General features: G+C 43.4%; 1 protein-coding gene across 1 annotated transcript in view; it reads left to right on the top strand.

The window, feature by feature from the left end:
- SPECC1 (sperm antigen with calponin homology and coiled-coil domains 1) overlaps positions 1-23,768 on the top strand; it is a 217,134-nt gene that overhangs the window by 188,459 nt on the left and 4,907 nt on the right. The window contains exons 13-14 of the mRNA XM_030185806.1: positions 292-408; positions 14,491-14,550. Of these exons, the coding sequence (XP_030041666.1) occupies positions 292-408; positions 14,491-14,550 (177 nt within the window). The remainder of the gene's footprint in view (positions 1-291; positions 409-14,490; positions 14,551-23,768) is intronic.

Raw genomic sequence — 23,768 nt, 5'->3', positions numbered from 1 at the left:
AGATTTGAGCTTCCATAATCTAGCTCCGGTTTAAAGTTACACTTTGCACAATAGGTTGGTGAAGACTGAGTCAAATTCTGACAAGTATAGAGATGTGATTGTCTCCCTCATTCAACTCTCTGGTTTGTGCTGCTGCTGTTTTTGAGGGAGAGAGAGATTCCACGAATTACAACACATGACTGGGTATTTGTCAGGCAAGTCATCTGTCCATGTTTGTTCCTTGTGCTCTAAAGATCCTTTCTCTTATGCAGCCCTGTCAGATTTATGCCTTTCCTGTTCCTTTCTTCTTAGAACATTGACATCACCAACTTCAGCAGCAGCTGGAGCGATGGACTGGCTCTCTGTGCCCTGCTTCACACCTATCTTCCAGCCCACATCCCCTTCCAGGAACTAAGCAGCCAGAATAAGGTAAGGCTAAGTTTCTTTACCACTTCCTTGGCCGCTTTGCACTGTGGCTTTATTTGTATATTCAGAGCTAGGTTTTCAAACCGTGGCTGTCAATGTGCTGAGAGGACCAGCTGGGTTGTCTGTAGTTTTTCTGAGGAATCTAAGTACAGTCGTTTGTAAAGAAATGTACTTAAGAACATAGTTTAAAGACAGGGCCGTGCATAGGGTCTCCGGCGCCCCCCCTGCAGTTGGCCCCGCCGGCGCGCCCCCCCCCCCCGAAAACGATCGCTACACTACCCACCCTCTTCTCCCCAGATCCTTTTCCTTTTTGTTTAAATTTACCTCTCTGGCGCGCGGCAGCGTAGCGTTAGTGAGAAGGAGGCGGCGCTCCCCCGCCCCGAAGTGTCTTCTTCCCTTCGCTCAGTGTCCCACCTTCTTCTGACGTCATTTCTGACGTCAGAAGAAGGTGGAACCGAGCGAAGGGAAGAGACACGTCGGGGCAGGGGAGCGCCGCCTCCTCACTAACGCTATGCTGCCACGCACCGGAGAGGTAAATTTAAACAAAAAAAAAAAGGACAAGGATCTGGGGAGAAGAGGGCGAGGTAAGCATGGTGCGGCCCATGCTTACCTCGCTTACCGTGTCGGCACGGCCCTGTTTAAAGGCATAGCTGTACATTATCTGTTCTTACTGTGCTTGACATCTAAATACGCTATATACAGTTCACCAGCTTTACATACTTGGGCGTTCTGTCCAATGTATTCAGATGGGATTTATTGTTGCATATCATTTTGGGTTGTTTTTTTTATAACGCTTTAGTAGGGATGGGCACACATTAAACATTTTAATCAGTTAATTGCACGATTAAAACATTTTAATTGCATGATTAATCATGGCATGCATTTTGGACACACACTTTTCAATTTTTTTTTAATGTTGACCCAAACATCCTTTTGAACAAATGCTCAGCATGGCTGATTATCCTTTACGTCAATAATGAGCTGAACTTACTTAAACACACCGGCAGTCACGGTGTCATAGGAGTAAGAGACGCCATTTTGTAAGGTATCGTGATTTTCCAATAGTTACTTGGCCCCCTGAGGAAGCTTAAATTTCATAGCGAAACGGAGAGCCCCGTTGGGCAAGATTAAAAGCTAAGTAACATTATTATTAATACTATTGTTAGAAGAATAAAATATCACGATTTAGTATTTCACATATATTTTGTGATATACCAGTGGAGTTTTTTTTGAGACCAATGATTACAACGGAGTCCAAGGAATGCTGGCATTTGAGCACATTGAGCACAGTATCGCCACGCAGAGACTGCTGAGGTCTTTTTCTCCACTTTGAATTGAAAATAAGAAAAAAGAAAACAAGAATTGATACCACGCTGTACGTTTACTAAGTTAGTGTGTTTAAGTAAGTTCAGCTCATTTTTGATGTTATAGTTTAGATTTTTGCTGAAGTTGTGTCCAGTATTTTTTGTGATTATCCTTTACAACATGCTGTTCAATTAGAGGTGGGCAACGATTAAAAATTTTAATCAAAATTAATCGTTTTAATCACATGATTAGTTGAACCTCTGGACTGGATTGCTTGGTTCTGGTAAATTCCCACTGCATGGAAATGTTTTAAACCTGCTGAATATAATGAAAAGTTGCATACACGCATTTTCTTCCCACAGCACATTGCTCCCCCTCTCCTCCTTACAGGTACCTACCTTTATCCTTTCCTGCTGCATCCTTTCCCGTCTACTGCTAACCTGTTACCCCTGTCACACAGACACGCATTTCTCTCCTCTCCTACTGCTGACCCTCCCAGCAGGGGCGTAGCCAGACAACAGATTTTGGGTGAGCCTAGGCAAGAAGTGGGTGGGCACCAAGTGTTCTCCCCTTCACCCACCACCAAAAACCAATCTCAGCTGGTGGGAAAACGCTTATTTCCACCTTAGCAGTCTGCAGCAGACACGCGCTGAAAACTGAGCATGCGCAGGTGCTGGTATCCTGGAGAATAGTGTTTTCATTACCATCAGGGGCAAGTCTTCTGCTGGCAGAGCTTGGGATCCCCACCTGCTACCGCTAATACGTGTGCTGCTGTTGGGTGGGCCAGAGCCCTAATTGGGTGGGGCCCGGCCCACCCAGGCCCACCTTTGGCTATGGCACTGTCTCCCAGTACACAAGTCCAGCACCCCCCTCCCACATTTATCTTAACATTTATCTGGCTCTTCATAGGGTCTCAAGCAGTGATTCCCACATGCTACTTACAACTGGCGCCAATGTCTTCCCACTGTTATGTTATTCCAATGTGAAATAGGATACACAGGGGATAGAAAGCAATGGTGGGCAACAGACGAGTTAAAAATTGTGTTCATGGTCAAGAAATGTAATCACAGTTACAATTTTTACAAAATTAATTGCATTAATAGTGCACTAAGGGGGCCTTTTACTAAAGATTAGCTTGAGTTATCTGCAGCAGGTCCCATTTTATTCCTGTGGGCCCTGCTGTAGATAACTCGAGCTAACCTTTAGTAACAGATCCCCTAAATGTCCACCCCAACTCTTTAATCATGATTCCAACACGGCCGGTGTTTCGGCAAACGTCTGCATCAGGGATCTGTACATATAAAAATACAATGATATTAATTACTCAAAAATATATAAAACAAGTATATAAAGTTAACTAAAAATAAAACAAAACAAAAAAACTATGTGACATCATATGTAGAGCATAAATACCAAAATTTGTTCATCTCTGCAGTGCAACACTTCCTATGTGAGTTTAACAGACAGAATTACAACTTCCAATTCACTGTAATAAGATCATCATATGTAAGTCTTATATTTATACTAGTAAAAAAGGCCCGTTTCTGACACAAATGAAACGGGCGCTAGCAAGGTTTTCCTCGGAGTGTGTATGTTTGAGAGAGAGTGTGTGTGAGAGTGACTGTGAGAGAGAGAGAGTGAATGTGCGAGTGCGTGTGTGTGACAGAGAGAGAGTGAGACTGGGTGCGAGTGTGTCTGAGAGAGAGAGTGTGTGCCAGGAGCCTCCCTCCCTCCCTTCCCTCCCTCCCTCCGACTTTCAGGGTTGTCCCCTCCCTCCCAGTGTCAGGGTCCCCTCCCTCCCTCACTCCCTCTGACTTTCAGGGTCCCCCCCCTCCCTCTGATTTTCAGGCTCCCTCCCTCCTGAGGAGTCGTTGCAGCTGCCCACACATCCTCCCATGGGGCCCGGAGGGGCAGCCGTCACCTACTTTCCTCCTCTTTCGCTCCACTCCGACTCCTGAGGTGTGCCACTCTGAATCCTGAGGTCCCCCCTCCCCCAGCGCAGGAACATGCGAGCACACCCGCGCACCGGCTCGGCACAGCAGCACGCGCTCCTTGGCTTTGCCCCCTCCACTGACGCCCAAGGGGGACTCCAATTTTTCTTTCCCTGCCATTGGTCGCGACGCTCTCGGCTACTCCTCCCCTCAATGCTTCTGTTTCTTTCATGCTCCGCCTCCGCCCCTATGACCTGCCCCTTTCGCCCCTCCTCCTCCGGCTCTGGCATTCTACGTGACGTCAACCTGATCTACAGAGCCTAGCAGACCAACTGTGAAGAAAGCCACAGACACAGGCAACAAGATAGAACGTTGGAGGTGAGAATTATTATATAGGATGTCTCATATTTAAAAATCTTGTATTTAAAATCTCATATTAATATACTTATTATACTAGGGAATACAAACAAGGTTAATGTTTCATGCTTATCATAACCAGAATTAGAAAACATAGCTAAACTAGAATCAAAATATCACATGTACATTATTAATGTATGGAGAAAAGTACAATAAATATACCAAAGAGCCACATTAGTAGCATAAAATATACAAAATAGAACATACAGAACTAAATATTATGTAATACATTGAAGGTACATATAAAAAGCCACACTGATAATCCTTCAATATGATTTATTTATTTAATTAAAACATTTGTAATCCGTAGAGCTTTTGGTAGTTTACAATAAGTACATTCATAGTAATGACAAATCATAACCAAAACATAACCATCACGTACATACTACATCAAGTTCTCCACACACAGTAAGCAAACTAACATCAACTACACATTATTCGCTAGTTGTGTTAGTGATTGAAATACAGTTTGTTTTAAGTTTATAATAATAGAACAAAGCAACCATAATAAAATGTGCCAATATTAAGCATCAATAAATATATGTAAAAAACTACAAACAGATGTGCCCCGGATAATTTAATTCTACAAAAGGAAAACTACTGTCTTTGGCAGCAGAAACAATTGACCAAGGACACCATGATCATAAAATCCCATGAATTTATTTAAGATCCTGCTTCCATCTTTAGCCTCACTGCTTAACTAGCTCTGAAACACTCAAATTAACCCAACCAGTACTGATGCTGTGGAGCTCTGTTTATTTAATAATTTATATAAATAACTTTCCTGGTCCAAGGGCTATTCAAAGCACTGAATAAAGTGAAAATGCCTGAGTTTCCACCCCATCAGTAACCTTAAGGAATCCTGAACTGTGGGGATTTGTTCGTACACCGACAGGAAAGGAGAAGGAAAATAATATTTTTCATCTGAAGCAGAACACAGTGGTTTGTTGGTATGTGCTGTTGTTCTATCAGTACATAGTGAAACCCAGTAGGGAATCTGAGGAATGGACAATTAGTTATTGAGTGCCAGATCTCGCTGCTGCTTCACTTGCAGGGTTTCTTGGGGAACATTCCTTGACTTTTTCTCCAGGTTTTTTTTTTTTTTTTTTAAATCTTTGTTTTCTTCTTCCTCTTTTTTTTTTTTTACTTGTTTTTATTTAAAAACTCTTTGTGCTCTTTGTCATTACACCAAGCTGGTGGAATTTAGAGTTAAGGGACAGAGAAGTCAAGGCAGGCTTTGGGTTAGTCAATATTAAATCGACCTACGTTTTCTTTTACAATTCCTTTAATACAGATGTACATGCAGCTTTTGTCCTGGACACACACCCTACAAGTGGCACCCTTATTCCTAATTATTTATACCGTTAACCATCCAAAGGTGCTCATGAGATTAGTGATTTAAAACTACAATGTGAGCAAAGTTTGTTTTAAATGGGATTAACAAGAGCCCACTGTTCTTGGATTTTTCTTTCAGATTATTTATCTTTGTTCTAGAGGGGTCATTGGTATTCAAAATTTGAAGGTTACATTTATCCAGTCAATACTGGGGTAATTAAAATCACAAAAGCAAAACCAAAACAGAACAAAACTGCTTTTTTGATTTATAATCACAGTTAACATATGTATTTTATTAAACAACTAGGAAAAAAGGCCCGTTTCAGACACAAATGAAATGATGCGCTAGCAAGGTTTTCCTCGGAGTGTGTATGTTTTACAGAGTGTGTGCGAGAGTGAGTGTGTGATACAGAGAGAGTGAATGTGTGAGTGTGTGAAAGAATGAGAGTGTGTGCCAGGGGCCCTCCTCCCTTCCAGTTCCAGGGGGGCCCCCCTCCCAGTCCCAGGGATTTTCTCCCCCCCCCCCTGTCCCTGTCAGTTCCAGGTGGGTGGCCCCCCTGTTTCCCTCCCTGCCTCCCAGTTCCAGGGTGGCCCCCCTTCTTCCCTCCCTGCCTCCCAGTTCTAGAGTCGGCCCCCTCCCTCCGTGCCTCCCAGTTCCAGGGTGGCCCTCTGTACCTCCCTCCCTCCCAGTTCCAGGGTTGGGCCCCCTCCCCATTCTCCTCTCCCTGCCAGTTCTAGGGCGTCCCTCCCTCCCTCCCTCCGTTGGGCACTGAGAGCCAGCGTGGTGTAGCAGCAAAAGTGACCTTTGAAACTGAGTTCTTTTTTGAAAGTTTTTTTTTTTTAATGTCCGAGTGTTGAAAGATGCCGTGTGAAGTTCAGTGAAGCCACAGTCAGCTTCTGAACGTTGGAGGAGGTGTCGTCGTGTCATGCGATTACCTGCCCTCGACGTCCTAACGTTTTGACGTGACACAAGGGCGTCGCCCTCGACATCATCACGTTGTGACGCGAGGGCGGGGCAGAGACAGATGGCCAGAGACGGAAGTCTACACCATGACGAACCCACGAACCCTGGTCCCTGCACTGAAGCCACAGAGTGAGCTTCAGAACGTTGGAGTTGCGAATTATGTCGGGGGTGGGCGGGGCATCCTACGAACACTACGGGGGGGGGGCTTCAGGGGCAGGCTTCTGGGGGGCTTCAGTCTGGCACGGAGTGAGCTTCAGAGGTGGGAATTATTTATATAGATAAAGCAACAAAAATATCTAAGTATGGTTTAAAAAAAAAAAAAAAAAAAAAAGGTTTCAGAAATACAGCACTGCTGCTGGCCTCCAAAGTTCAAAAGCAGTCAAGCATATCAATCATGAGTTGGAAAAAAAAAGTCATACACTGAGATCACCTATTATTATACGGCTGCCAAATTTGCCAGCTTCCCTCATTTCTGTTAATATTCCATCTTTTTTTCTGCTCATTCTGGCCAGGCAGACAGTGGTATTCTCTCCCACACTGTTCTATCTCACTTCAAAAATGAAGATTCCATGGTGCATTCTGTTTCCTGCCAACAGCAACCAAATGATCCCATGCCTTCTGGGCAAGCTGACCCAGTTCTGTTTCCACCACCTTCCCATATCATTTTTGAACTTGCAATACAGAACCAGGAAAGGTTCATGTTGTCCTGCTGACAGAGTCACCGGAAAGTTTTCATTATGGAGCGCAGAGTTAACCCATCTGCCCCCCAGGCTGCCTCTTTCTGAAATGCTGAAAAGAGGTCATTTTAGAAAGTTTTTTCCCATGTTTAAATCCTCTTTTATATGCAAATAAGGGGATTTTCTAAAATCATATGGCTGTACACTTGCATTGGAGGAGTCTGTAATTTAACTTCAGTCTTCTGTCTCTACTTGGTTTTCTCTCTGCCCTCACATTACTTCTTTTAGGAATTCTCTTTCTATCTTCTTCCCATGTCATCATCATTTCTCTTTCCTCTGTTTGTCTCGCCATAGCCTCTCTCTTCAGCTTCTGTCATCTCACTTTCTTCTAGTCTTATTCTCTTCTGCCACTTTTCACCCTTTTCTCACCTTCATCTCCTCTACCGTGGTCCCCCTTTTCCTCAGCTGCTCTCATCCCACACAGCTACTTTACATCTCTTTCAGCTCCTTTTCCCTCTGCACCTTGTGTCCCCTCTGCCTGCTTTTCTTCCTCTCTCCCAGATGTCTGCTGCCAGCAACCATCTCCACACAGCCCATGCCCCCTGTGTTCCTCTTACCCTCCTAGCCTGTTTTACTACTCTCCCAGAGATGCCAAGGGTGGCCCATCTCAAAGCTGGAGATTTACCACTGCAATGCTGGAGATTGAAAGCCAGTGAGTGAAGTTTTTCTCACGGGCCACAGCCATGTCTAAAACTAGTTCTGGAAGGTGCACATTAAAAAAACTGACATATTCCAATCAATAAATAGAAAATATTTTTTTCTACCTTTGTTGTCTGGCCATTTTATTTTTCTTATTGTGTTGGTCCCAGTCTCTGGTTTCTGCTTTCCTCTTTCTTCCTGTTCCTCCTAGAGAACAGACCTGACAATAGTAAATAAATTATGCATCCATGTTAATATATATATTGAACTGAAAATGTATTTTAATAGCAAAAGTGTTCTAAACTTATCACTACTTGATTATAGTATAATATTCCAAAATCCAGATGATCAATGTCCTCTCTTCTATATTCCAACACGGCTGTATTTTGGGAAACAATCTTGCATTGGGGCACATCGTTACTAAACTTGATCCTTACTCCATTCTTCACCAACACTTTGACAAAATACTTTGTTTCGTGACTGTCACTGGATTCTTTTATTTATAACTGCAAGTAAAGAAAAAATGGCACCACAACATTCTGTAGCCAGACATTCTCAAATCAATGTCATCCATACAGAGTGTAAAGCTCACAAATCCATATTGCTCCCAATAATTAAGTTGGTAATCTCTGCTCCACCATGGGGATTCATGGGTACAAAGTCTATAATTATCCATGAAACGTCTGATATCAACTTTGGTCCAATGAGTAACCAATGGTGCAGACACACAGTTGGAATCAGCCAACACTTGTGTTCATTTAATCTAGGCTGTATCAACCATTTAGTTCTACCAATGTACAAACAAGGGCAAGAACAACCACAATATAGACTACATAGGAAGGCTCACATGTAGTCAAAAATTGAAACCAAACCTCATAACTAGACATTCTGTATTGGTTGAATTGCATCAAGAGCATGTACACAATTTAATACTTTGATTATTCTTACAAACCAACAATTCCCCAATGTTCACCCTCTTTTGAAACGCCATCAATGAGGCCTTTTGAAAAAAAAAATCACAGAGACATGCCAAAATATATGTAGTATCTTCACCACAGATCCAGTCCTCAAAGTACATATCTGCCTAGAAAGCAAATGGTCTTGGTAAGCATATTTAGCACTTTGGTATGCACAAGGGATAATTGGAATTGGGTAACTTCACTGAGAAAACAGATCCCTCAATTCCTTAGCCTTAACTTCAAAATCAACAGAAGAGCATATACACTGCAACTGAAGGAAGTGATCAACAGATACATTGGTGTTCAGCTTGTAAGGCTGGAAACTATGAAAATGCAAATAATTATTTCTATCAACTGTTGTGTAATATAAAGTAGTACAAGAAATACCATCATTCTTAGTGATACAAATATCCAAAAAAATCCTCTGTAGATTGATAAGACATAGTAAACTGTAAATTTACATCTTCACCATTCAACTGCGAACAAATTGATCAAATGCCACATAGAATCTTGTACCCTCACACACACACACCATCCAAAAGGTGTTTCCACATTAGAATATTAGAAAAAAATCTCAGCAGTCCCATGACCAACATGGCCAGTGTTTCGCTCTGCTGCTTCAGGGTCAATCAATCGGGGATTCTTTATTGCGCCAGACACTCCTTCTGCTTTGAATGGCTCTCACCTGAGTGCCCAGCACTATAAAGAATCCCTGATTGATTGACCCTGAAGCAGCAGAGCGAAACGCTGGCCATCATTGGTCATGGGACTTATGGGTTGAGAGTGGCTCAATGACACCCAGATTACTATGAGTTAAGTGCACTTTTGCTAAGCTTCTTTAAGCCCATTTATTGCACTGTTTGGACACTGGAAGAATAAAGTTTTTGCTGGAAGATTTTTTTATGCCAGTGATGAGGAGTTATAGCTCTGAAGGTTGTTAATACCTGGAGCACATTGAGGCTTTTTCCTTCCACCATTTTTCATCTCTAGATGCAATAACATATTAAGTGTTTGAAATTTGTACCAGGTAGACGACAACTTATTGTTTGCGGGAACAGTTTTATAATTTATTTTTTGAGCAGTTTGTTCCTCATTCCCACACCATTTATAGAGTTGTTGTAGTTGAAACTATCAGTCTTCCAGGAGGGTTAACAGTATCCTTATGCCCCTTTGACAAAAATTAAATAGGCACTCAAAGATGATCTAGAAAAAAAACAGCCTCCTTGCTAGTCAAGATTTCTCTTAGCAACTCAGGAGTAGGACCTACATCCAGACATTCATAAAAGTAGCAAATAATTGATGATGGACCTCTGCTGCAATATTTGTGTGTGTGCGGACAGGTTCCTATGCGGCATTTGATCAATTAGTTACCAGACTGAACGTTGAAGATGTAAATTTACAGTTTATTAATGTCTTGTCATGTGCATATTCATATCACAAAGCATCATGGGATTTTATACTACTTAACAGTGCTTTTTGTCTATCAAAAAAGGTGCCGGTACTCAAATTCCAGGCCACCCTTCAGGGGTTGGGTGATCACTGAGTGACCCACTCCACAACAGCCAGGTCCTCTGCAACCAGCCACAGAATTTATGACAAGGCAGAATTGGTGTGTAGAACCTGAGCTCTTTCATTAAAACCTGGGGACCATGGGTCAATTTTAGCAGACAATAGAAAAGGTGCCAATACTCAGTACCCCCAAGTACCCCTTCAAAAAAAGCAGTTGATAGAAATAATTATTTGCAGTTTCATAGTCTCCATCCTTACAAGCTGAACACAAGTTTACCTGTTGGTCAATTCCTCAGGCTGCAGCATATGTGCTCTACTGCTGATTTTGAAGTTAAGGCTAAGGGGTTGATGGATTGGTTTTCTCAACAAGGCCACCGAATGTTTGTTACTTCTCGTGCATACAAAAGAGATAAATGTGCTCACCAAGACTATTTGCTTAGTTTTATTCCAACTGCATGAGTGATTTCTAGGCATATAACATATACATTGGGAACAGGATCTGTAGTCAAGCTGCAACATAAATTGTCTACATTTTTTTTTCAAGAGCCCCCATTGATGGCATTTCAATGAGGAATGAACATTAAGGAATGTTGCTGTGTAAGAATACTTGAAATACTGAATTGGGTAATGTGATAAAACAGTGGGTTTTAAGCTTTTAAACTGTATTGATTATTTCTTGAAATACTATTTCTTGAAGTGTACTTCTCTAGTTTGGCCAGCAGGTGGTGCATGTTTGTTTAAAGCTGTTACAGAGAAATGACTGTTCCTTCTTTAGTTAACACAGATAAGAGGTAACCTTCAGTGATGTGGCCAGTAACCTGCAGTAATGTGGCCAGCGACTTTTAAAACTTGGTGTTCTGACCGCTGATTGGCCCAGGAGCTCAATTCAGCTAGGATGTATTGGCTTTTGCTCCAGTCTTAGCCAGGGAGAAAAGAGAGAAAGACTTCTTTACTGAGACCCTGTGAGCCGTTATATTCTGTTACCTGTGAGCAACTATATTTCCTGTACTTCCTAGGCACTATCCAGGTAGTGACTAAATGTTTAGATAGTGTTATAATTGATCCATATTTCAGTTACCTGTTATTATATGCTGTTTTTGTTCCATCTGTTTTATGGTTCATTGTTCAATATTTTTCATGACAATAAACATTTTTAGTTTATTGCCTCTGCTTGTCTGGACTGACTAAGGATCCTGGTGGTTTGTGTGTTAGGTCTGTGGGTGCTTTCTAGGAACTGTGGGACCACTGGGAGTGTGGCCCCAGTAACCTAGGAATCACTGGGGAACACCTTGAGAGCAGGAGACTCGCCCAGAGGTGGTTGAGACACAGTCGGTGGGAGGAGGGTGCTAGTGTAGAGCACAAGCGGCAGGTGCACCTGAGCTGTGCTGGGGATAGACCCTCTTAAGTGGCCACAGGGTAACCCCAGGCAGGTGGCTAGGCATTTCATGACAGGTAATCATAGGGTACACGCTCTTGATGTGTTAACCCACTTCAGGCACAGGCAGAGTGGGAAAGCGCGGGGTACAAATGTAACAAAAAAAAAATAATAACCATTGGAGGACCCAAGTGGAAATCATTGATGACTGGTTATGAGGTCCCATCTAAACTTTTGACTACATGGGATTCTTCATATATAGTCAACATTATTGTTTGTCCTTGCCCTTGGTAGAACTAAACAATTGATATGACCTAGGTTAAATGAAAACAGGAGTTGACAGAGGATGAACTGTGTGCCTTTACCATTGATTGCTCATTGGACTGAATCTAAACATAAAATATCAAATATTTAATGGAGAATTATAGACTTTGTACCTGTGAATCTCTGTGGTGGAGATGATTACCAACTTAATTATCAGGAGCAATACGGGATTTACACCTTCTGCACTGTGTCTCCGCAGGGATTAAATGAATTGGAATGGATAACATTGATTTGAGAATGTCCGATTGGCTGAGTGAGGCCATATGAGTTTGTATATCGAATATTGCGGCGCCATTTTCTTCTATACATAGCAGTTGTGAACGAAAGAATCCAGTGACAGTCATGAATTAAAGTGACTTGTTATGTGTTAGTAAACTCAATCCTTACTACAATCTTCTCCAACAATGCAGACTCCTGAAGAAGGCACTTTCAGTGCCGAAACATGGTATCATGTTGAGTCGTCTTTTATTAAAATTTGTTATTCATACTCAGCGTCTTTGGTCTGTTGTGAAGAGCCTGACTCTGTTCCCACTCTTTCTCTCTATAAGTTGTTTCCCAAAACACAATCATGTTGGAATGTAGAAGGGATAGAAGGGAATATAGAACTGGATTTTGAATTATTACACTATAATCAAGTAGCGATAAAATAAGTTTTGAACTACTTTTGTTGTAAATCATATATACATATTGGCCTGAAAATCTATTTGATTGGAGATTTACATTACATTGGAATTTATATTCCGCTTATACCTTGTCAGTTCTAAGCGGTCACAGCAAGAGACCTAGATCAAATTAACTGGGATATACATAAAAATAAAATTACATAAAAGTAGCAATGATCTCCTATAAATCCACTGTGATGGACCTACGAATGATGTTCTGCATATGAATGTAAGAATTACTACTTTCTTCTGATAGTCTTTACTAACGTCACCTATGTTTGATGATTAATGTTTGGCTAAATAATATGGGCATGAATATGTGTGATCTGTGTACTTGACACTGTTTTGTCATAGTGTGGATTGTGGTGCCAGCAGCAATCAGTTCAGGGCCCTGTGTTTCAGTATGTGCTCACAGACCCAAGTACTCTGCAAGGTTTCCAGTCTAACAACCCACACAGGAGAACCTGTGACTATTCACCAGCTCGCAGACGCCTTGCTGATGGCCTCTACTGGGCATAGGTCACAGTGGAGGACCAGAGGGAAGTGGAGCAGTCCTGTTTTTGACCAGCATCTACTGATACTGTGTTCCTATTTGGGGTCCCGACTCAATGTGGTAACCACTGCCTTAACAGCTCACAAATTCTCTAGCACAAATGTACTTGCCCCCCAAAGAAGCTGTAAATGTATGCAGGTAATACATCCATTGCAACTCTTGCTCTGTCCAAACTCTGTCCATGGTCATGTCTGCGCACAGATTGCATAGGCTTATGCATGTTCTTGTTGGCACACGGACTTGTACATGTATAGACCCGCACAGTTTTTATAAGAGTCAGTTTCCCTGTGTAACATGTGCTTTACATAGGAATGTGCTTTATAAAACACTACACTAAATAGTAAATTCTTTACACAATTCTTGTGTCATTCAGCAAGGCTTTTTTTTTTTCCTGATTTGATCATTTTGTTCTACTGGTGCCCTCTGCCCCCCTCCCCCTCAACATTGTATACGCTTGCAGTCTTAGTCACCGGGTCAAGCAACGACCATGCTTGGCTCATGGCTCAGACCCTTCACTTGGATCCAAGCCACGAGCACCTTATCAGTTCATTCAGTCTGAAGGGAAACTAAAGCTCCGACAGATTCTGTTAGTATCACGTTTTGATTTCCTGCAGGAACAGCCTGTGCAATCTACTGAGCTCTTGAGCTATGCGTGTGACACCATTGCTTTAAGGAGGATAGCTCTCACAAAAAAAGATATCTGCTATAAATCTCTCTATATAAAAGGCAAAACCAACGTTCTATGAAGCCTCCAACCGGAAGTGTGAAGGGGGCGAGATATCCGGTTTCCCTATGAGTGTCTGCCCTGCCCTCTCTGTAACACAGTCAGTGAAGGAAAACAGCAGAGCACAAAATCAAATCGCTGGCTCTGTAACAGTGAAGGATTCAGAGGGGGGAGGGGAGAGAGGCCAGAGGGCAGGGACACACACACTCCCACATGCACACAGAAGAAAACCTTGCTAGCCCCCCCCCCCCCCCCCCCCCGTTTCATTTGCATCAGAAACGGGGCTTTTTTACTAGTATTTAATGAAAGCAAAGGAGAAAATAGGGAAATGCTGCAAGAGTAAAAGCTAAAAATGACCATATTTGTATCTTTAATGCACCTACTGAGCTTCTAATACCATTGGACTAATCCTATAGCGATACATCCTTTGGAGGGTCCCTACATGTTTCCTGTGTCTTTGTAGTGTGTGTTACTGCAGCAGGACAGGAAGAGATCCTTATTGTACAGCTGTGGAACTTTAGCAGAAGTTATGTATTATTTGCGGCACCTGGCATGTGGGTCAGTAACCTGCACTCGTGCTGAACCCTGTTAGATGGCAGATCATTGCCTTGCTGTTCTGTGATCCTGTTGCTTCTTTCCTGGCTTTTACAGAAGAGAAACTTCCTGCTGGCATTTCAAGCTGCAGAGAGTGTAGGCATCAAACCCAGTCTGGTGAGTACCCCTTGCCCAGCTCTCCAAAGAGGTGTGAGACATGGGTGGATAAAGCATGATGGAATGCTGGGAAAGGAGTCTGCTCTTGTGTTAAAGCACAGAGATATGTAAAGGGGCAAGTTGAAAGGGTCCATCTGTCAATCAAACTGTAGTGTGAATCACCAAAAGATTTGTTAAAAGATATTTCCTTAGAGGCACAGATATGTAAAGGTGAACCAGAACTCAGTAACTCTCAGTCTTGATGGAGTATTGAGAGAAAGCCTGCTTCTGCTGGGAAGGAATCTGTACTTATGAGTATTTACCTGCTGGAAATTGTCTTAAAACTTGGGAAAGGGAGATTTGGGTTAAACTGATACTATATATATTCCTTTTCTCAAGTTTTAAGACAGTTTTTCAGTAGGTAAATACTCATAAGTACAGATTCCTTCCCAACAGAAGCAGGTTTTCTCTCAACACTCCAAGACTATATATTGATAAGTGTTTCTCATTATTTAAAGACATACTTAGTCCATACCTAAGGCTGAAATTTTGTAGGGTTATGTAGTTGACATCTCTCTGATCACATACCCTACTTTTCACACCAAACAAAGATGGTGAGCTAGTATATAATATCACGCGCATTGTTGATGTAAATCTTGAAATGATAATGAATGTGACTGTTGGGCAGACTGGTTGGACCATTCAGGTGTTTCTTTGCTGTCACTTTCTGTGTTACTATGGGACCCTTTTACTAAGACATGGGAGAGCTAACGAGCAGGTAGCGCGTGCCAAATTGGCACTACCGCTGGGCTAGCGCATGTGCCCTGTTGTAATTCTGCATTTGGCACATGCCAAATCCCATGGTAGAAAATAATTTTTGTACCGTGGAGGCGTTCCCGGCAGTAATCAACAGTTGACATGTGCTGTATGGTTACTGCATGGGTAGCGCGTGAGCCTTATCACTAAGTCAATGGGTGACAGTAAGGGCTCAGACCGTAAATAGGTGCACGCTAGTTTTAATTTCAGCGCATGCCTATTTCCCGGCCCATTAATAAAAGCCCTCTTTCCCAGCCGTGGTAAAAAATGGCCCTATGTGCGCCCAAAACACGTGCCCACACTACCGCAGGCCACGTTTTACCACAGCTTAGTTACTAAGATAAGTGGCATTGAGCTGATATATGTAAAATTTAAGAAAGAAACTTTTTTGTATTTAACTGAGTTTGATATTACAATGAAAGAGTTATAAATGGTAATCAATAAACAGTGACCGATGAAGAAGCGGGCAAACCGTGGATTGAGTAGTCTGTGTGAAAAAAAGTTGCCACTGAAGTCCAGAAGACTGTTGTGTGGTATGATGTTGTGATGATTGAGTTTTTAGTGTTTGGGTGATATATGGAATATTTTTGAATGATCCCCTTCTATTGAAATTATTTAAGTTGGGCTGTGTATTGATTTATGAAGTTATAAAGTAGCACATTTAAAATAAATAAGAGAAAATATTTTTCACTCAACACATAGTTAAGCCCTGGGGGTCGGTAGTATGGAATTAGCTACTATTTGGGGGGGATTCTGCCAGGTACTTGTGATCTTGATTGGCCACTGTTTGGGGCTAGTAGATGGACCTTTAGTCTGACCCAGTATGGCAATTCTTATGTTCTAATTCTAGCAACCCCTCCCCCACCCCCCAATCTTCTTCAGCTAAAGTAATTGAGGCGAGTTCCAAAACCTGTTAAGTAGAAAAAGCTGTTTTCTGGATAAATTCAAGATGATATTTTCAGGAATTCTATCCAACATTTTTATCAATAAGTATCATATACTTTATGAATAAATGTCTTTTAGGACAAGCTTCACACATCTTATGGCTATCTGTAAAGGAAGTATTTAACAGGTTTGGAACTCACCTCTGCAATTGTGAAACCCATGTTCTAGATAGAAACCTGTACGACTCCTTTTAATGTATATTACCAGCTATTTCTGGAATAGATTTTCACCAGGAGTCTGTAGAGGCTTATGTTTAAACCTTGAATAAATGGCTTTACTCATGGATTTTTTTTTAAAGTCCTTCAATACAGAATCAATTGCTCTTAAAGTAGTTTGATCAGGGCTCTATAATTACTTATAAGACTATTCAGTCAAGGAGCTATAATGCAATCATTGTACTCTGGGATCTGTGATAACAGGACTTAACCCCTCTGAATGTGCTCTGAGGTACCAGTCACACCAGTATGAAGATCTAGTCTGGCTGGAGGCTAAGAACTAGCAAGGGTCACGAGTTTGGAAGCAGGTGTCGCTGTATGAGATGGTGACGCTGATAAGTCAAATACAGGCATCCATACCAAATAGATCATTCCTTGCCAGCAGCCTGCAGCTCCAGGGGCAGCAGGTCAGGTAAATGATTTGTGTCAGCGCATTACATATCAGTGATTTAAGATGTCAGCTGCCAGGCATATATTAGAAAATACAGGCTAGAATGGATGTTATTCATTCTGAAGATTAGTGAATTATTATTTCCTGCTGACATCATAAACAGCTAAGAATGTTACACTGAGATCACTCTAGAGCTTTCCTGGAGCACTTGAGAGAGCAGGGAAGTGTTTGTTTGTGCTACTGCTTTGTGTAAGAAGTGGAGGGGGAAGGAAGTGCTTGAAATAGGCATTGAAAGATGCTGTAGGAAATTATTTCTTATCCCCACTGGCCTTCATCTGTACAGCTAAGGCCAGATTCCTTGCCTGCCTGGTGCACAGTTATCTAGATGTCATTGGGTCATAATACAAAGACAAATTGTTGCATTCTGTTTTCCTTTTCTGGGATTGGAAGCCACTGTGGAGTGTGTCTTAATAAAACAAATGTCAGATCTCCCAACCTGAGGGTGGCAACATCTTTTTGCACCTTTAGAGTCAACTAGGCGCCATCAAATGTTTGTTGTATAAGTTGTAGGCATTTGCAGGGCAATCCTATAAAATACATACTCAGTTACTTGTGGATTATGTGTGTATTTCATTAGAATAGTGGCATATGCACAAATGCGATGCGTACATAATATGCCAAAATTCCACTTACGCTGGTATTTACTGAGTAGTGCTTATCTTATATAGTGTATACTTTTATAGGTAGTAGAAGAGGACAGTGGATCAAAGAAGATGAAAAGAACGAACTATATTAAAATTGCCCAACGTGGCCACGTTTCGCCTATGGCAGCTGCTTCGGGGGCAGCAACTAAAGCACACTTCCCTTCAGTAGAGGTAAGGGCTGCTGGCATCACCACAGCACTCCTTCCCAGTAACACCAGCCCTTACCTCTACTGAAGGGAAGCGTGCTTTTAGAATCCCCTTTAGTCGCTGCATCTGAAGCAGAGCCGCCATAGGTGAAACATGGCCACGTTGGGCTATTTTAATAACGTTCACTCTTCTTCATCTTCTTTGATCCATTGTCGTCTTCTACTACTACGGTTTGTGGATCATCCACCTCTTTTGTGTCAATAATATATTTTACAGGTAGGCATACACAGAGGTGGAGCATAGGTGGGACTCACACGTGTGTAACTTCCAAAATCCTGTAAGTTATGTGCATTTCATCAGGTGTACACATACCAGCTTTATGGTTGACGTAAGTGTTGGCCTGTAACTTATAAGCACATATTTTCACAGTTAACGTTAGTGCTTACATTCCTTTATAGAATAGGCTTCTACCAATTTTATGTTCTAAATTTTACACTGTAACTAGTCAAAGATTGAGAGGGCAAAAACGTGCCTAGTAGCAGCCTATTTTATAAGGACACACGAATGCTATAAAATACTGACACAAATCTTGCAGGAAACATGGGTAAAACAAACGTGTGTATTTACACCAGCTCTGGTGTAAATCTCAATTCCACCCCATGCCCTGCCCAAACTCTACCCCAGAACACACCTACACTGAGCACCATCTCACATACATCTTACACATGGGGTAACTTTATAAGACTTATAAAATTACCCCCTAAGAGACATTGGCGTTCTCCTCTTAAACTTTTCTAATCTCTTCTCAGAACTGGCTTCTTTTAGGTTGTGATTATTACAGACTAATCAAAGTTTATTGGCCTGTGTGCAGGAGCCTCTTCTTGTGGAAATGATTTTGCTGAGGACCAGCTTGTTGTAATTATCATTGCTATAAGGCCATGACTGTAGGTTCATTAGGGAGCTTGTGTGGTTGTGCACCCCAGTGTGACTGCAGCAGATGCACAGCTCAGTGGTGTGATGCTTGTTGGCACGATGCGTTCACAGAGTCACAGTCACAGTCACCACTGGGATGTGCAAATTGAATTTGAAGGATCTATGTAAGACAAACACAGAAAACGTAGCAAGGAAGGAGAGGAAACTGGATAGATGGAGAGTTAAAAAAAGGAAATCTGGCAAGAAGCAGGACAGAGCCTCTTGGAGAAGCAGGTTGGTTGGGGTATGTATAAATGATGGGTGGAGAGTAGAGAGCTGCACGGCTTCCGTCCCCGCGGGAATCCCGCGGAACCCGCGGGATTCCCGCGGGGACGGAGGCAGTTCCTGCGGGGTTCCCGCGGGGATGGAACCAGTTCTGTGGGCTTCCCGTGGAAGTGTAAGCTGCACCTGCACCAGCCTCTCATCTACCGAATACCAATTTATTTGAGTGCTGTCTCCTCCTCCTCTTCTTCCTTGCTTTAACAGCATAAATGTGGAAAGTCTTCCATTAAGGAGGTGGTAGAGTCACAAATGATGACGGAATTCAAAAAGGCGTGGGATGAACACAGAGGATCTCTAATTAGAAAATGGAAGTTATATAAAAGCTAACCTTAAATGGCGGCATGTGTGTGGATGTGTCAAGTGACGCTTAGATGGCGACTCTGGCTGTGATGAACTAGAGCTGATACCTGGCAGACTTGTATGTTCTGTGTCTCATACATGGCAATCTGGTGTAGGATGGGCTGGAAAGGGCTTAGACAGCAACTTCAGTGGCTGGATCATGAGGACAGTGCTGGACAGACTTTTACGGTCTGTGTCCCACAAATGAGAACATGAATAGGCTGGAGTGGGCTTCGATGGCAACTCCAGCAGTTAGAACATAAGGATGGGGCCAGATAGACTCCTATGGTCTTTGTTCCAGAAACACGAAAGAAAGACCATAATCAAGTATATAATATCACACTCGTTGATTTAATGATGAATTGATCATGAGTGTGACTATTGGGCAGAGTGAATGGACCGTTCAGGTCTATTTGCTGTCACTTACTTTGTTACTATTAATCCTCTTTGCTCCCAGGCTGGTGCACAGACCTCAGCTCTGACACAGGCACGAGAATCAGATGTCACCTGACCTACTGGCGCGTGCATGTGGCGGCCTCTCAGCACACAATCCCAGTGAATCAGAGACAAATCTTACATGTGCGCACCAGAGTGTTCCAAGTTCCAACTTCCGGTTTGTCCTTGCCTACAGTGCTGTGGCTCAAATCCAGAAAGGGAGCTGACTGGAACTTTCTTTTATGTACTATTAAATTCTTACGGGGATGGGTGGGGATGGGTTAAATTCTTGCGGGGACGGGTGGGGACGGGTTGGGATGGTTTAAATTTTTGTGGGGATGGGTGGGTACGGGTAAGATTCCAGCGGGGATGGGTGGGGACGGGTAAGATTCCAGCAGGGACGGGCGGGGATGGGTAGGATTTCTGTCCCCGTGCAACTCTCTAGTGGAGAGCCCTGGAGAAGCTAAAATTTCGAAGGACCTCAAAATTTCTGAATCAACACTCAGAGGTTGGCTTGGAAATAAAGAAGCTAAACTACCTGACTTCATTTGAAAACATTGAATCTTCAGAAGGACTCGAACGAAAGCGTGTGCATTATGCAACCAAACCCGAGCCTGATAAAACACTGCGCACATGGGTTGCACAAGAGCAAGATAAAGGAACCCCTCTTAGTAGTCCAATACTCCAAGCACAAGCTGAAAAATTTGGACATTTGATTGGGCATGAATTTTCTGCTAGTAGAGGTTACATAAATAGGTTCAAGAAGTGCCATGGAATTTCACAAGTGTTGATTTCAGAGGAAATCCGATCGGTAGATGAAGCTGCCACCAGTGTGCTCCTCAGTGAGTTAAAGAATGTCCTTGAAAATGGAGGCTATACAGAAGAGCAAGTGTATAACGAAATGACCTCATTCACTAAACTGTTACCAGATAAAATTTTGGCATTTCAACATGACCCAATAAAACAGCTGGCCATAAGAAAATGAAAGATTGTGTCACTCTGCTTTTCTTACACGAATAAAACTGGCAGTCACAAGCTATCTCCGCTGCTGGTTGGCCAGTTTGAAAATCCACCTTGCTTCAGTCACCTAAATAAATCAAAATTGCCTGTAATTTATAAAAGCAGCAAAATAAATGCATGGATGACCAGTACCTTGTTTAATGAATGGTTTCACTGTTGTTTGTTCCATCTGTTGAAAAGCATTTGCATTCAAAGAAGCTTAAGGAGTGGAGGAGTGGCCTAGTGGTTAGGGTGGTGGACTTTGGTCCTGGGGAACTGGGTTCAATTCCCACTGCAGGCACAGGCAGCTCCTTGTGACTCTTGGCAAGTCACTTAACCCTCCATTGCCCCAGGTACAAATAAGTACCTGTATATACTATGTAAACCTTACAGAAAGGCAGCATGTCAAGTCCCAGTTCCCTTTCCCTATTTCAGATTCTACATGGAATGTTGCTACTATTGGAGATTCTACATGGAATGTTAATGTTGCTATTCCACTAGCAACATTCCATGTAGAAGCCTGCCCTTGCAGCCACGCAGATTTCTGTTTCTGTGAGTCTGACGTCCTGCACGTACGTGCAGGACATCAGACTCACAGAAACAGAAGCCTGCGCAGCTGCAAGGGCAGGCTTCTACATGGAATGTTGCTAGTGGAGGAGTGGCCTAGTGGTTAGAGTGGTGGACTTTGGTCCTGGGGAACTGGGTTCAATTCCCACTGTAGGCACAGGCAGCTCCTTGTGACTCTGGGCAAGTAACTTAACCCTCCACTGCCCCAGGTACAAATAAGTACCTGTATACAATATGTAAGCCGCATTGAGCCTGCCATGAGTGGGAAAGCGCGGGGTACAAATGTAACAAAAAAAAAAGGCACTCCTGTTGCTTGATAACTGCCCCACACACCCTCCAGTGAAGTTTTTGATATCTAGAGACAGGTAAATTTAAGTTCTTTACCTTTTCCTTGAACACCACATCCAAATGCAATCACTAGACCAACGCCTAATCAACAACTTCAAACACAGTTACAGATGAGAGTTAATTTCTGCCCTTGTTTCATCAGAACATCCTAAGATTCCTGAATTTCTGAAAAAGTTGAATCTGAAAAAAAATTATTTATATCGTTGAGAGAGCATGGAACGATATAAAACAGCTATCCATTGAAAACTGTTGCTTGAGAGGCTTGGGTGATGCCTTTGCTGAAAGCAGTTCTTCCAGTGACTCTGGGAGCGAGTCTGACTTTGAAGGCTTCACCGAAACAGATATCATCAATATGTTTAACCAGACAAATGAACAAAAAGCTGCCTATATCTATAACTAGTAAAACAGGACCATTTCTGACACAAATGAAACAGGCGCTAGCAAGGTTTTTCTCGGAGTGTGTGTGAGAGAGAGAGAGAGTGAATGTGCGAGTGTGTGTGTGTGTGACAGAGAAAGAGTGAGACTGGGTGCGAGTGCGTGTGTGAGAATGAGAGTGTGTTCCAGGGTCGTTCCCTCCCTCCCTCTGAGTTCCAGGGTCGTTCCCCCTCCCTCTGAGTTCCAGAGTCGTTCCCCCCTCCCTCCCTCCCTCCCTCTGAGTTCCAGGGTCTTCTCCTCCCTCCCTCCCTCTCTCCCTCTGAGTTCCAGGGTTGTCCCCTCCCTCCGAGTTCCAGGGTTGGTCCCCCCATTCCTCCCTCACTCCCTCCCTCTGAGTTCCAGGGTCTTCTCCTCCCTCCCTCTCTCCCTCTGAGTTCCAGGGTCTTCTCCTCCCTCCCTCTCTCCCTCTGAGTTCCAGGGTCGTCCCCTCCCTCCGAGTTCCAGGGTTGGTCCCCCCATCCCTCCCTCCCTCTGAGTTCCAGGGTCATCCCCTCCCTCACTGTGAGTTCCAGGGTCATCCCCCCTCCCTCCGAGTTCCAGAGTCGTTCCCCCCTCCCTCCCTCACTCCCTCCCTCTGAGTTCCAGGGTCTTCTCCTCCCTCCCTCCCTCTCTCCCTCTGAGTTCCAGGGTCGTCCCCTCCCTCCGAGTTCCAGGGTCATCCGTCCCCTCCCTCCCTCCCTCTGTTCCAGGGTCGTCCTCCCCCTTCCTCCCTCCGAGTTTCAGGGTCCTCCCTCCCTCCCTCCCTCTCTCCCTCCCAGTTCCAGGATCCCCCCCTCCCTCCCAGTTCCAGGGTTGTCGTCCCTCCCTCCCTTCCAGTTCCAGCACCCCTTCCTCCGAATTTTAGAAGTAATCTTCACTTACCAAGTCGGGGTTACAGCGGCCGTCAGCAGCCGTAAAAGGCATGAGGGTGTCGTCGTCCCTCCCTTCCTCCCGCCCTTCCAGTTCCAGCCCCCCTCCCTCTGAATTTTAAAAGTCATCTTCACTTACCAAGTCGGGTTTACGACGGCCGTCAGCAGTGGTAAAAGGCGTGCAGGCTCGGCTCTTCTCTCTCAGCTCTGGTCCCGCCCTCATTTCCTGTTTCCGCAAGGGCAGGACCAGAGCTGAGAGAGAGAGAAGGGCCGAGCCTGCACGCATTTTACTACTTCTGACGGCCGCCGTAAACCCGACTTGGTAAGTGAAGATGACTTTTAAAATTCAGAGGGAGGGGGCCTGGAACTGGAAGGGAGGGAGGAAGGGAGAGACGAAGACACCCTCATGCATGTGACGTCGCGTTCCGTGGCCTGGCAACTCAGCAGTGTTCCATTCCAGTGATTGGTCATTGCTGTTTGTGACGAACCCGGAAGTACGTGATGTCAATTCAGGAGATGGATAGAGCAGGAGCACGAATGCTTCAAGGCTTCACTTTCACGGAGTCAGCTTCAGAATGTTGGAGGTGCTTTTTATGATATAGTCTATGTTAAGCCTTTGATATAGAAACTTTTGCTGAAATAATTAGTGACTGACTAGAAGGGGGCCAAAAATAATGATGCAGATGATCCAAATACAGAATTTATGCCAGAGGAGGACATTATACAGGCTGTTCAAACACAGCATGATATTCAAGAAAACAACACCAATGACGATGATGTGCCAACTATAAAACTT

This window comes from Microcaecilia unicolor, chromosome 13 (genome assembly GCF_901765095.1).
Source record: "Microcaecilia unicolor chromosome 13, aMicUni1.1, whole genome shotgun sequence".
In the NCBI taxonomy this organism is placed as follows: Eukaryota; Metazoa; Chordata; class Amphibia; order Gymnophiona; family Siphonopidae; genus Microcaecilia; species Microcaecilia unicolor.
Note: the sequence above shows the minus strand (reverse complement) of the source record. Positions and strands in the feature narration are given on the sequence as shown.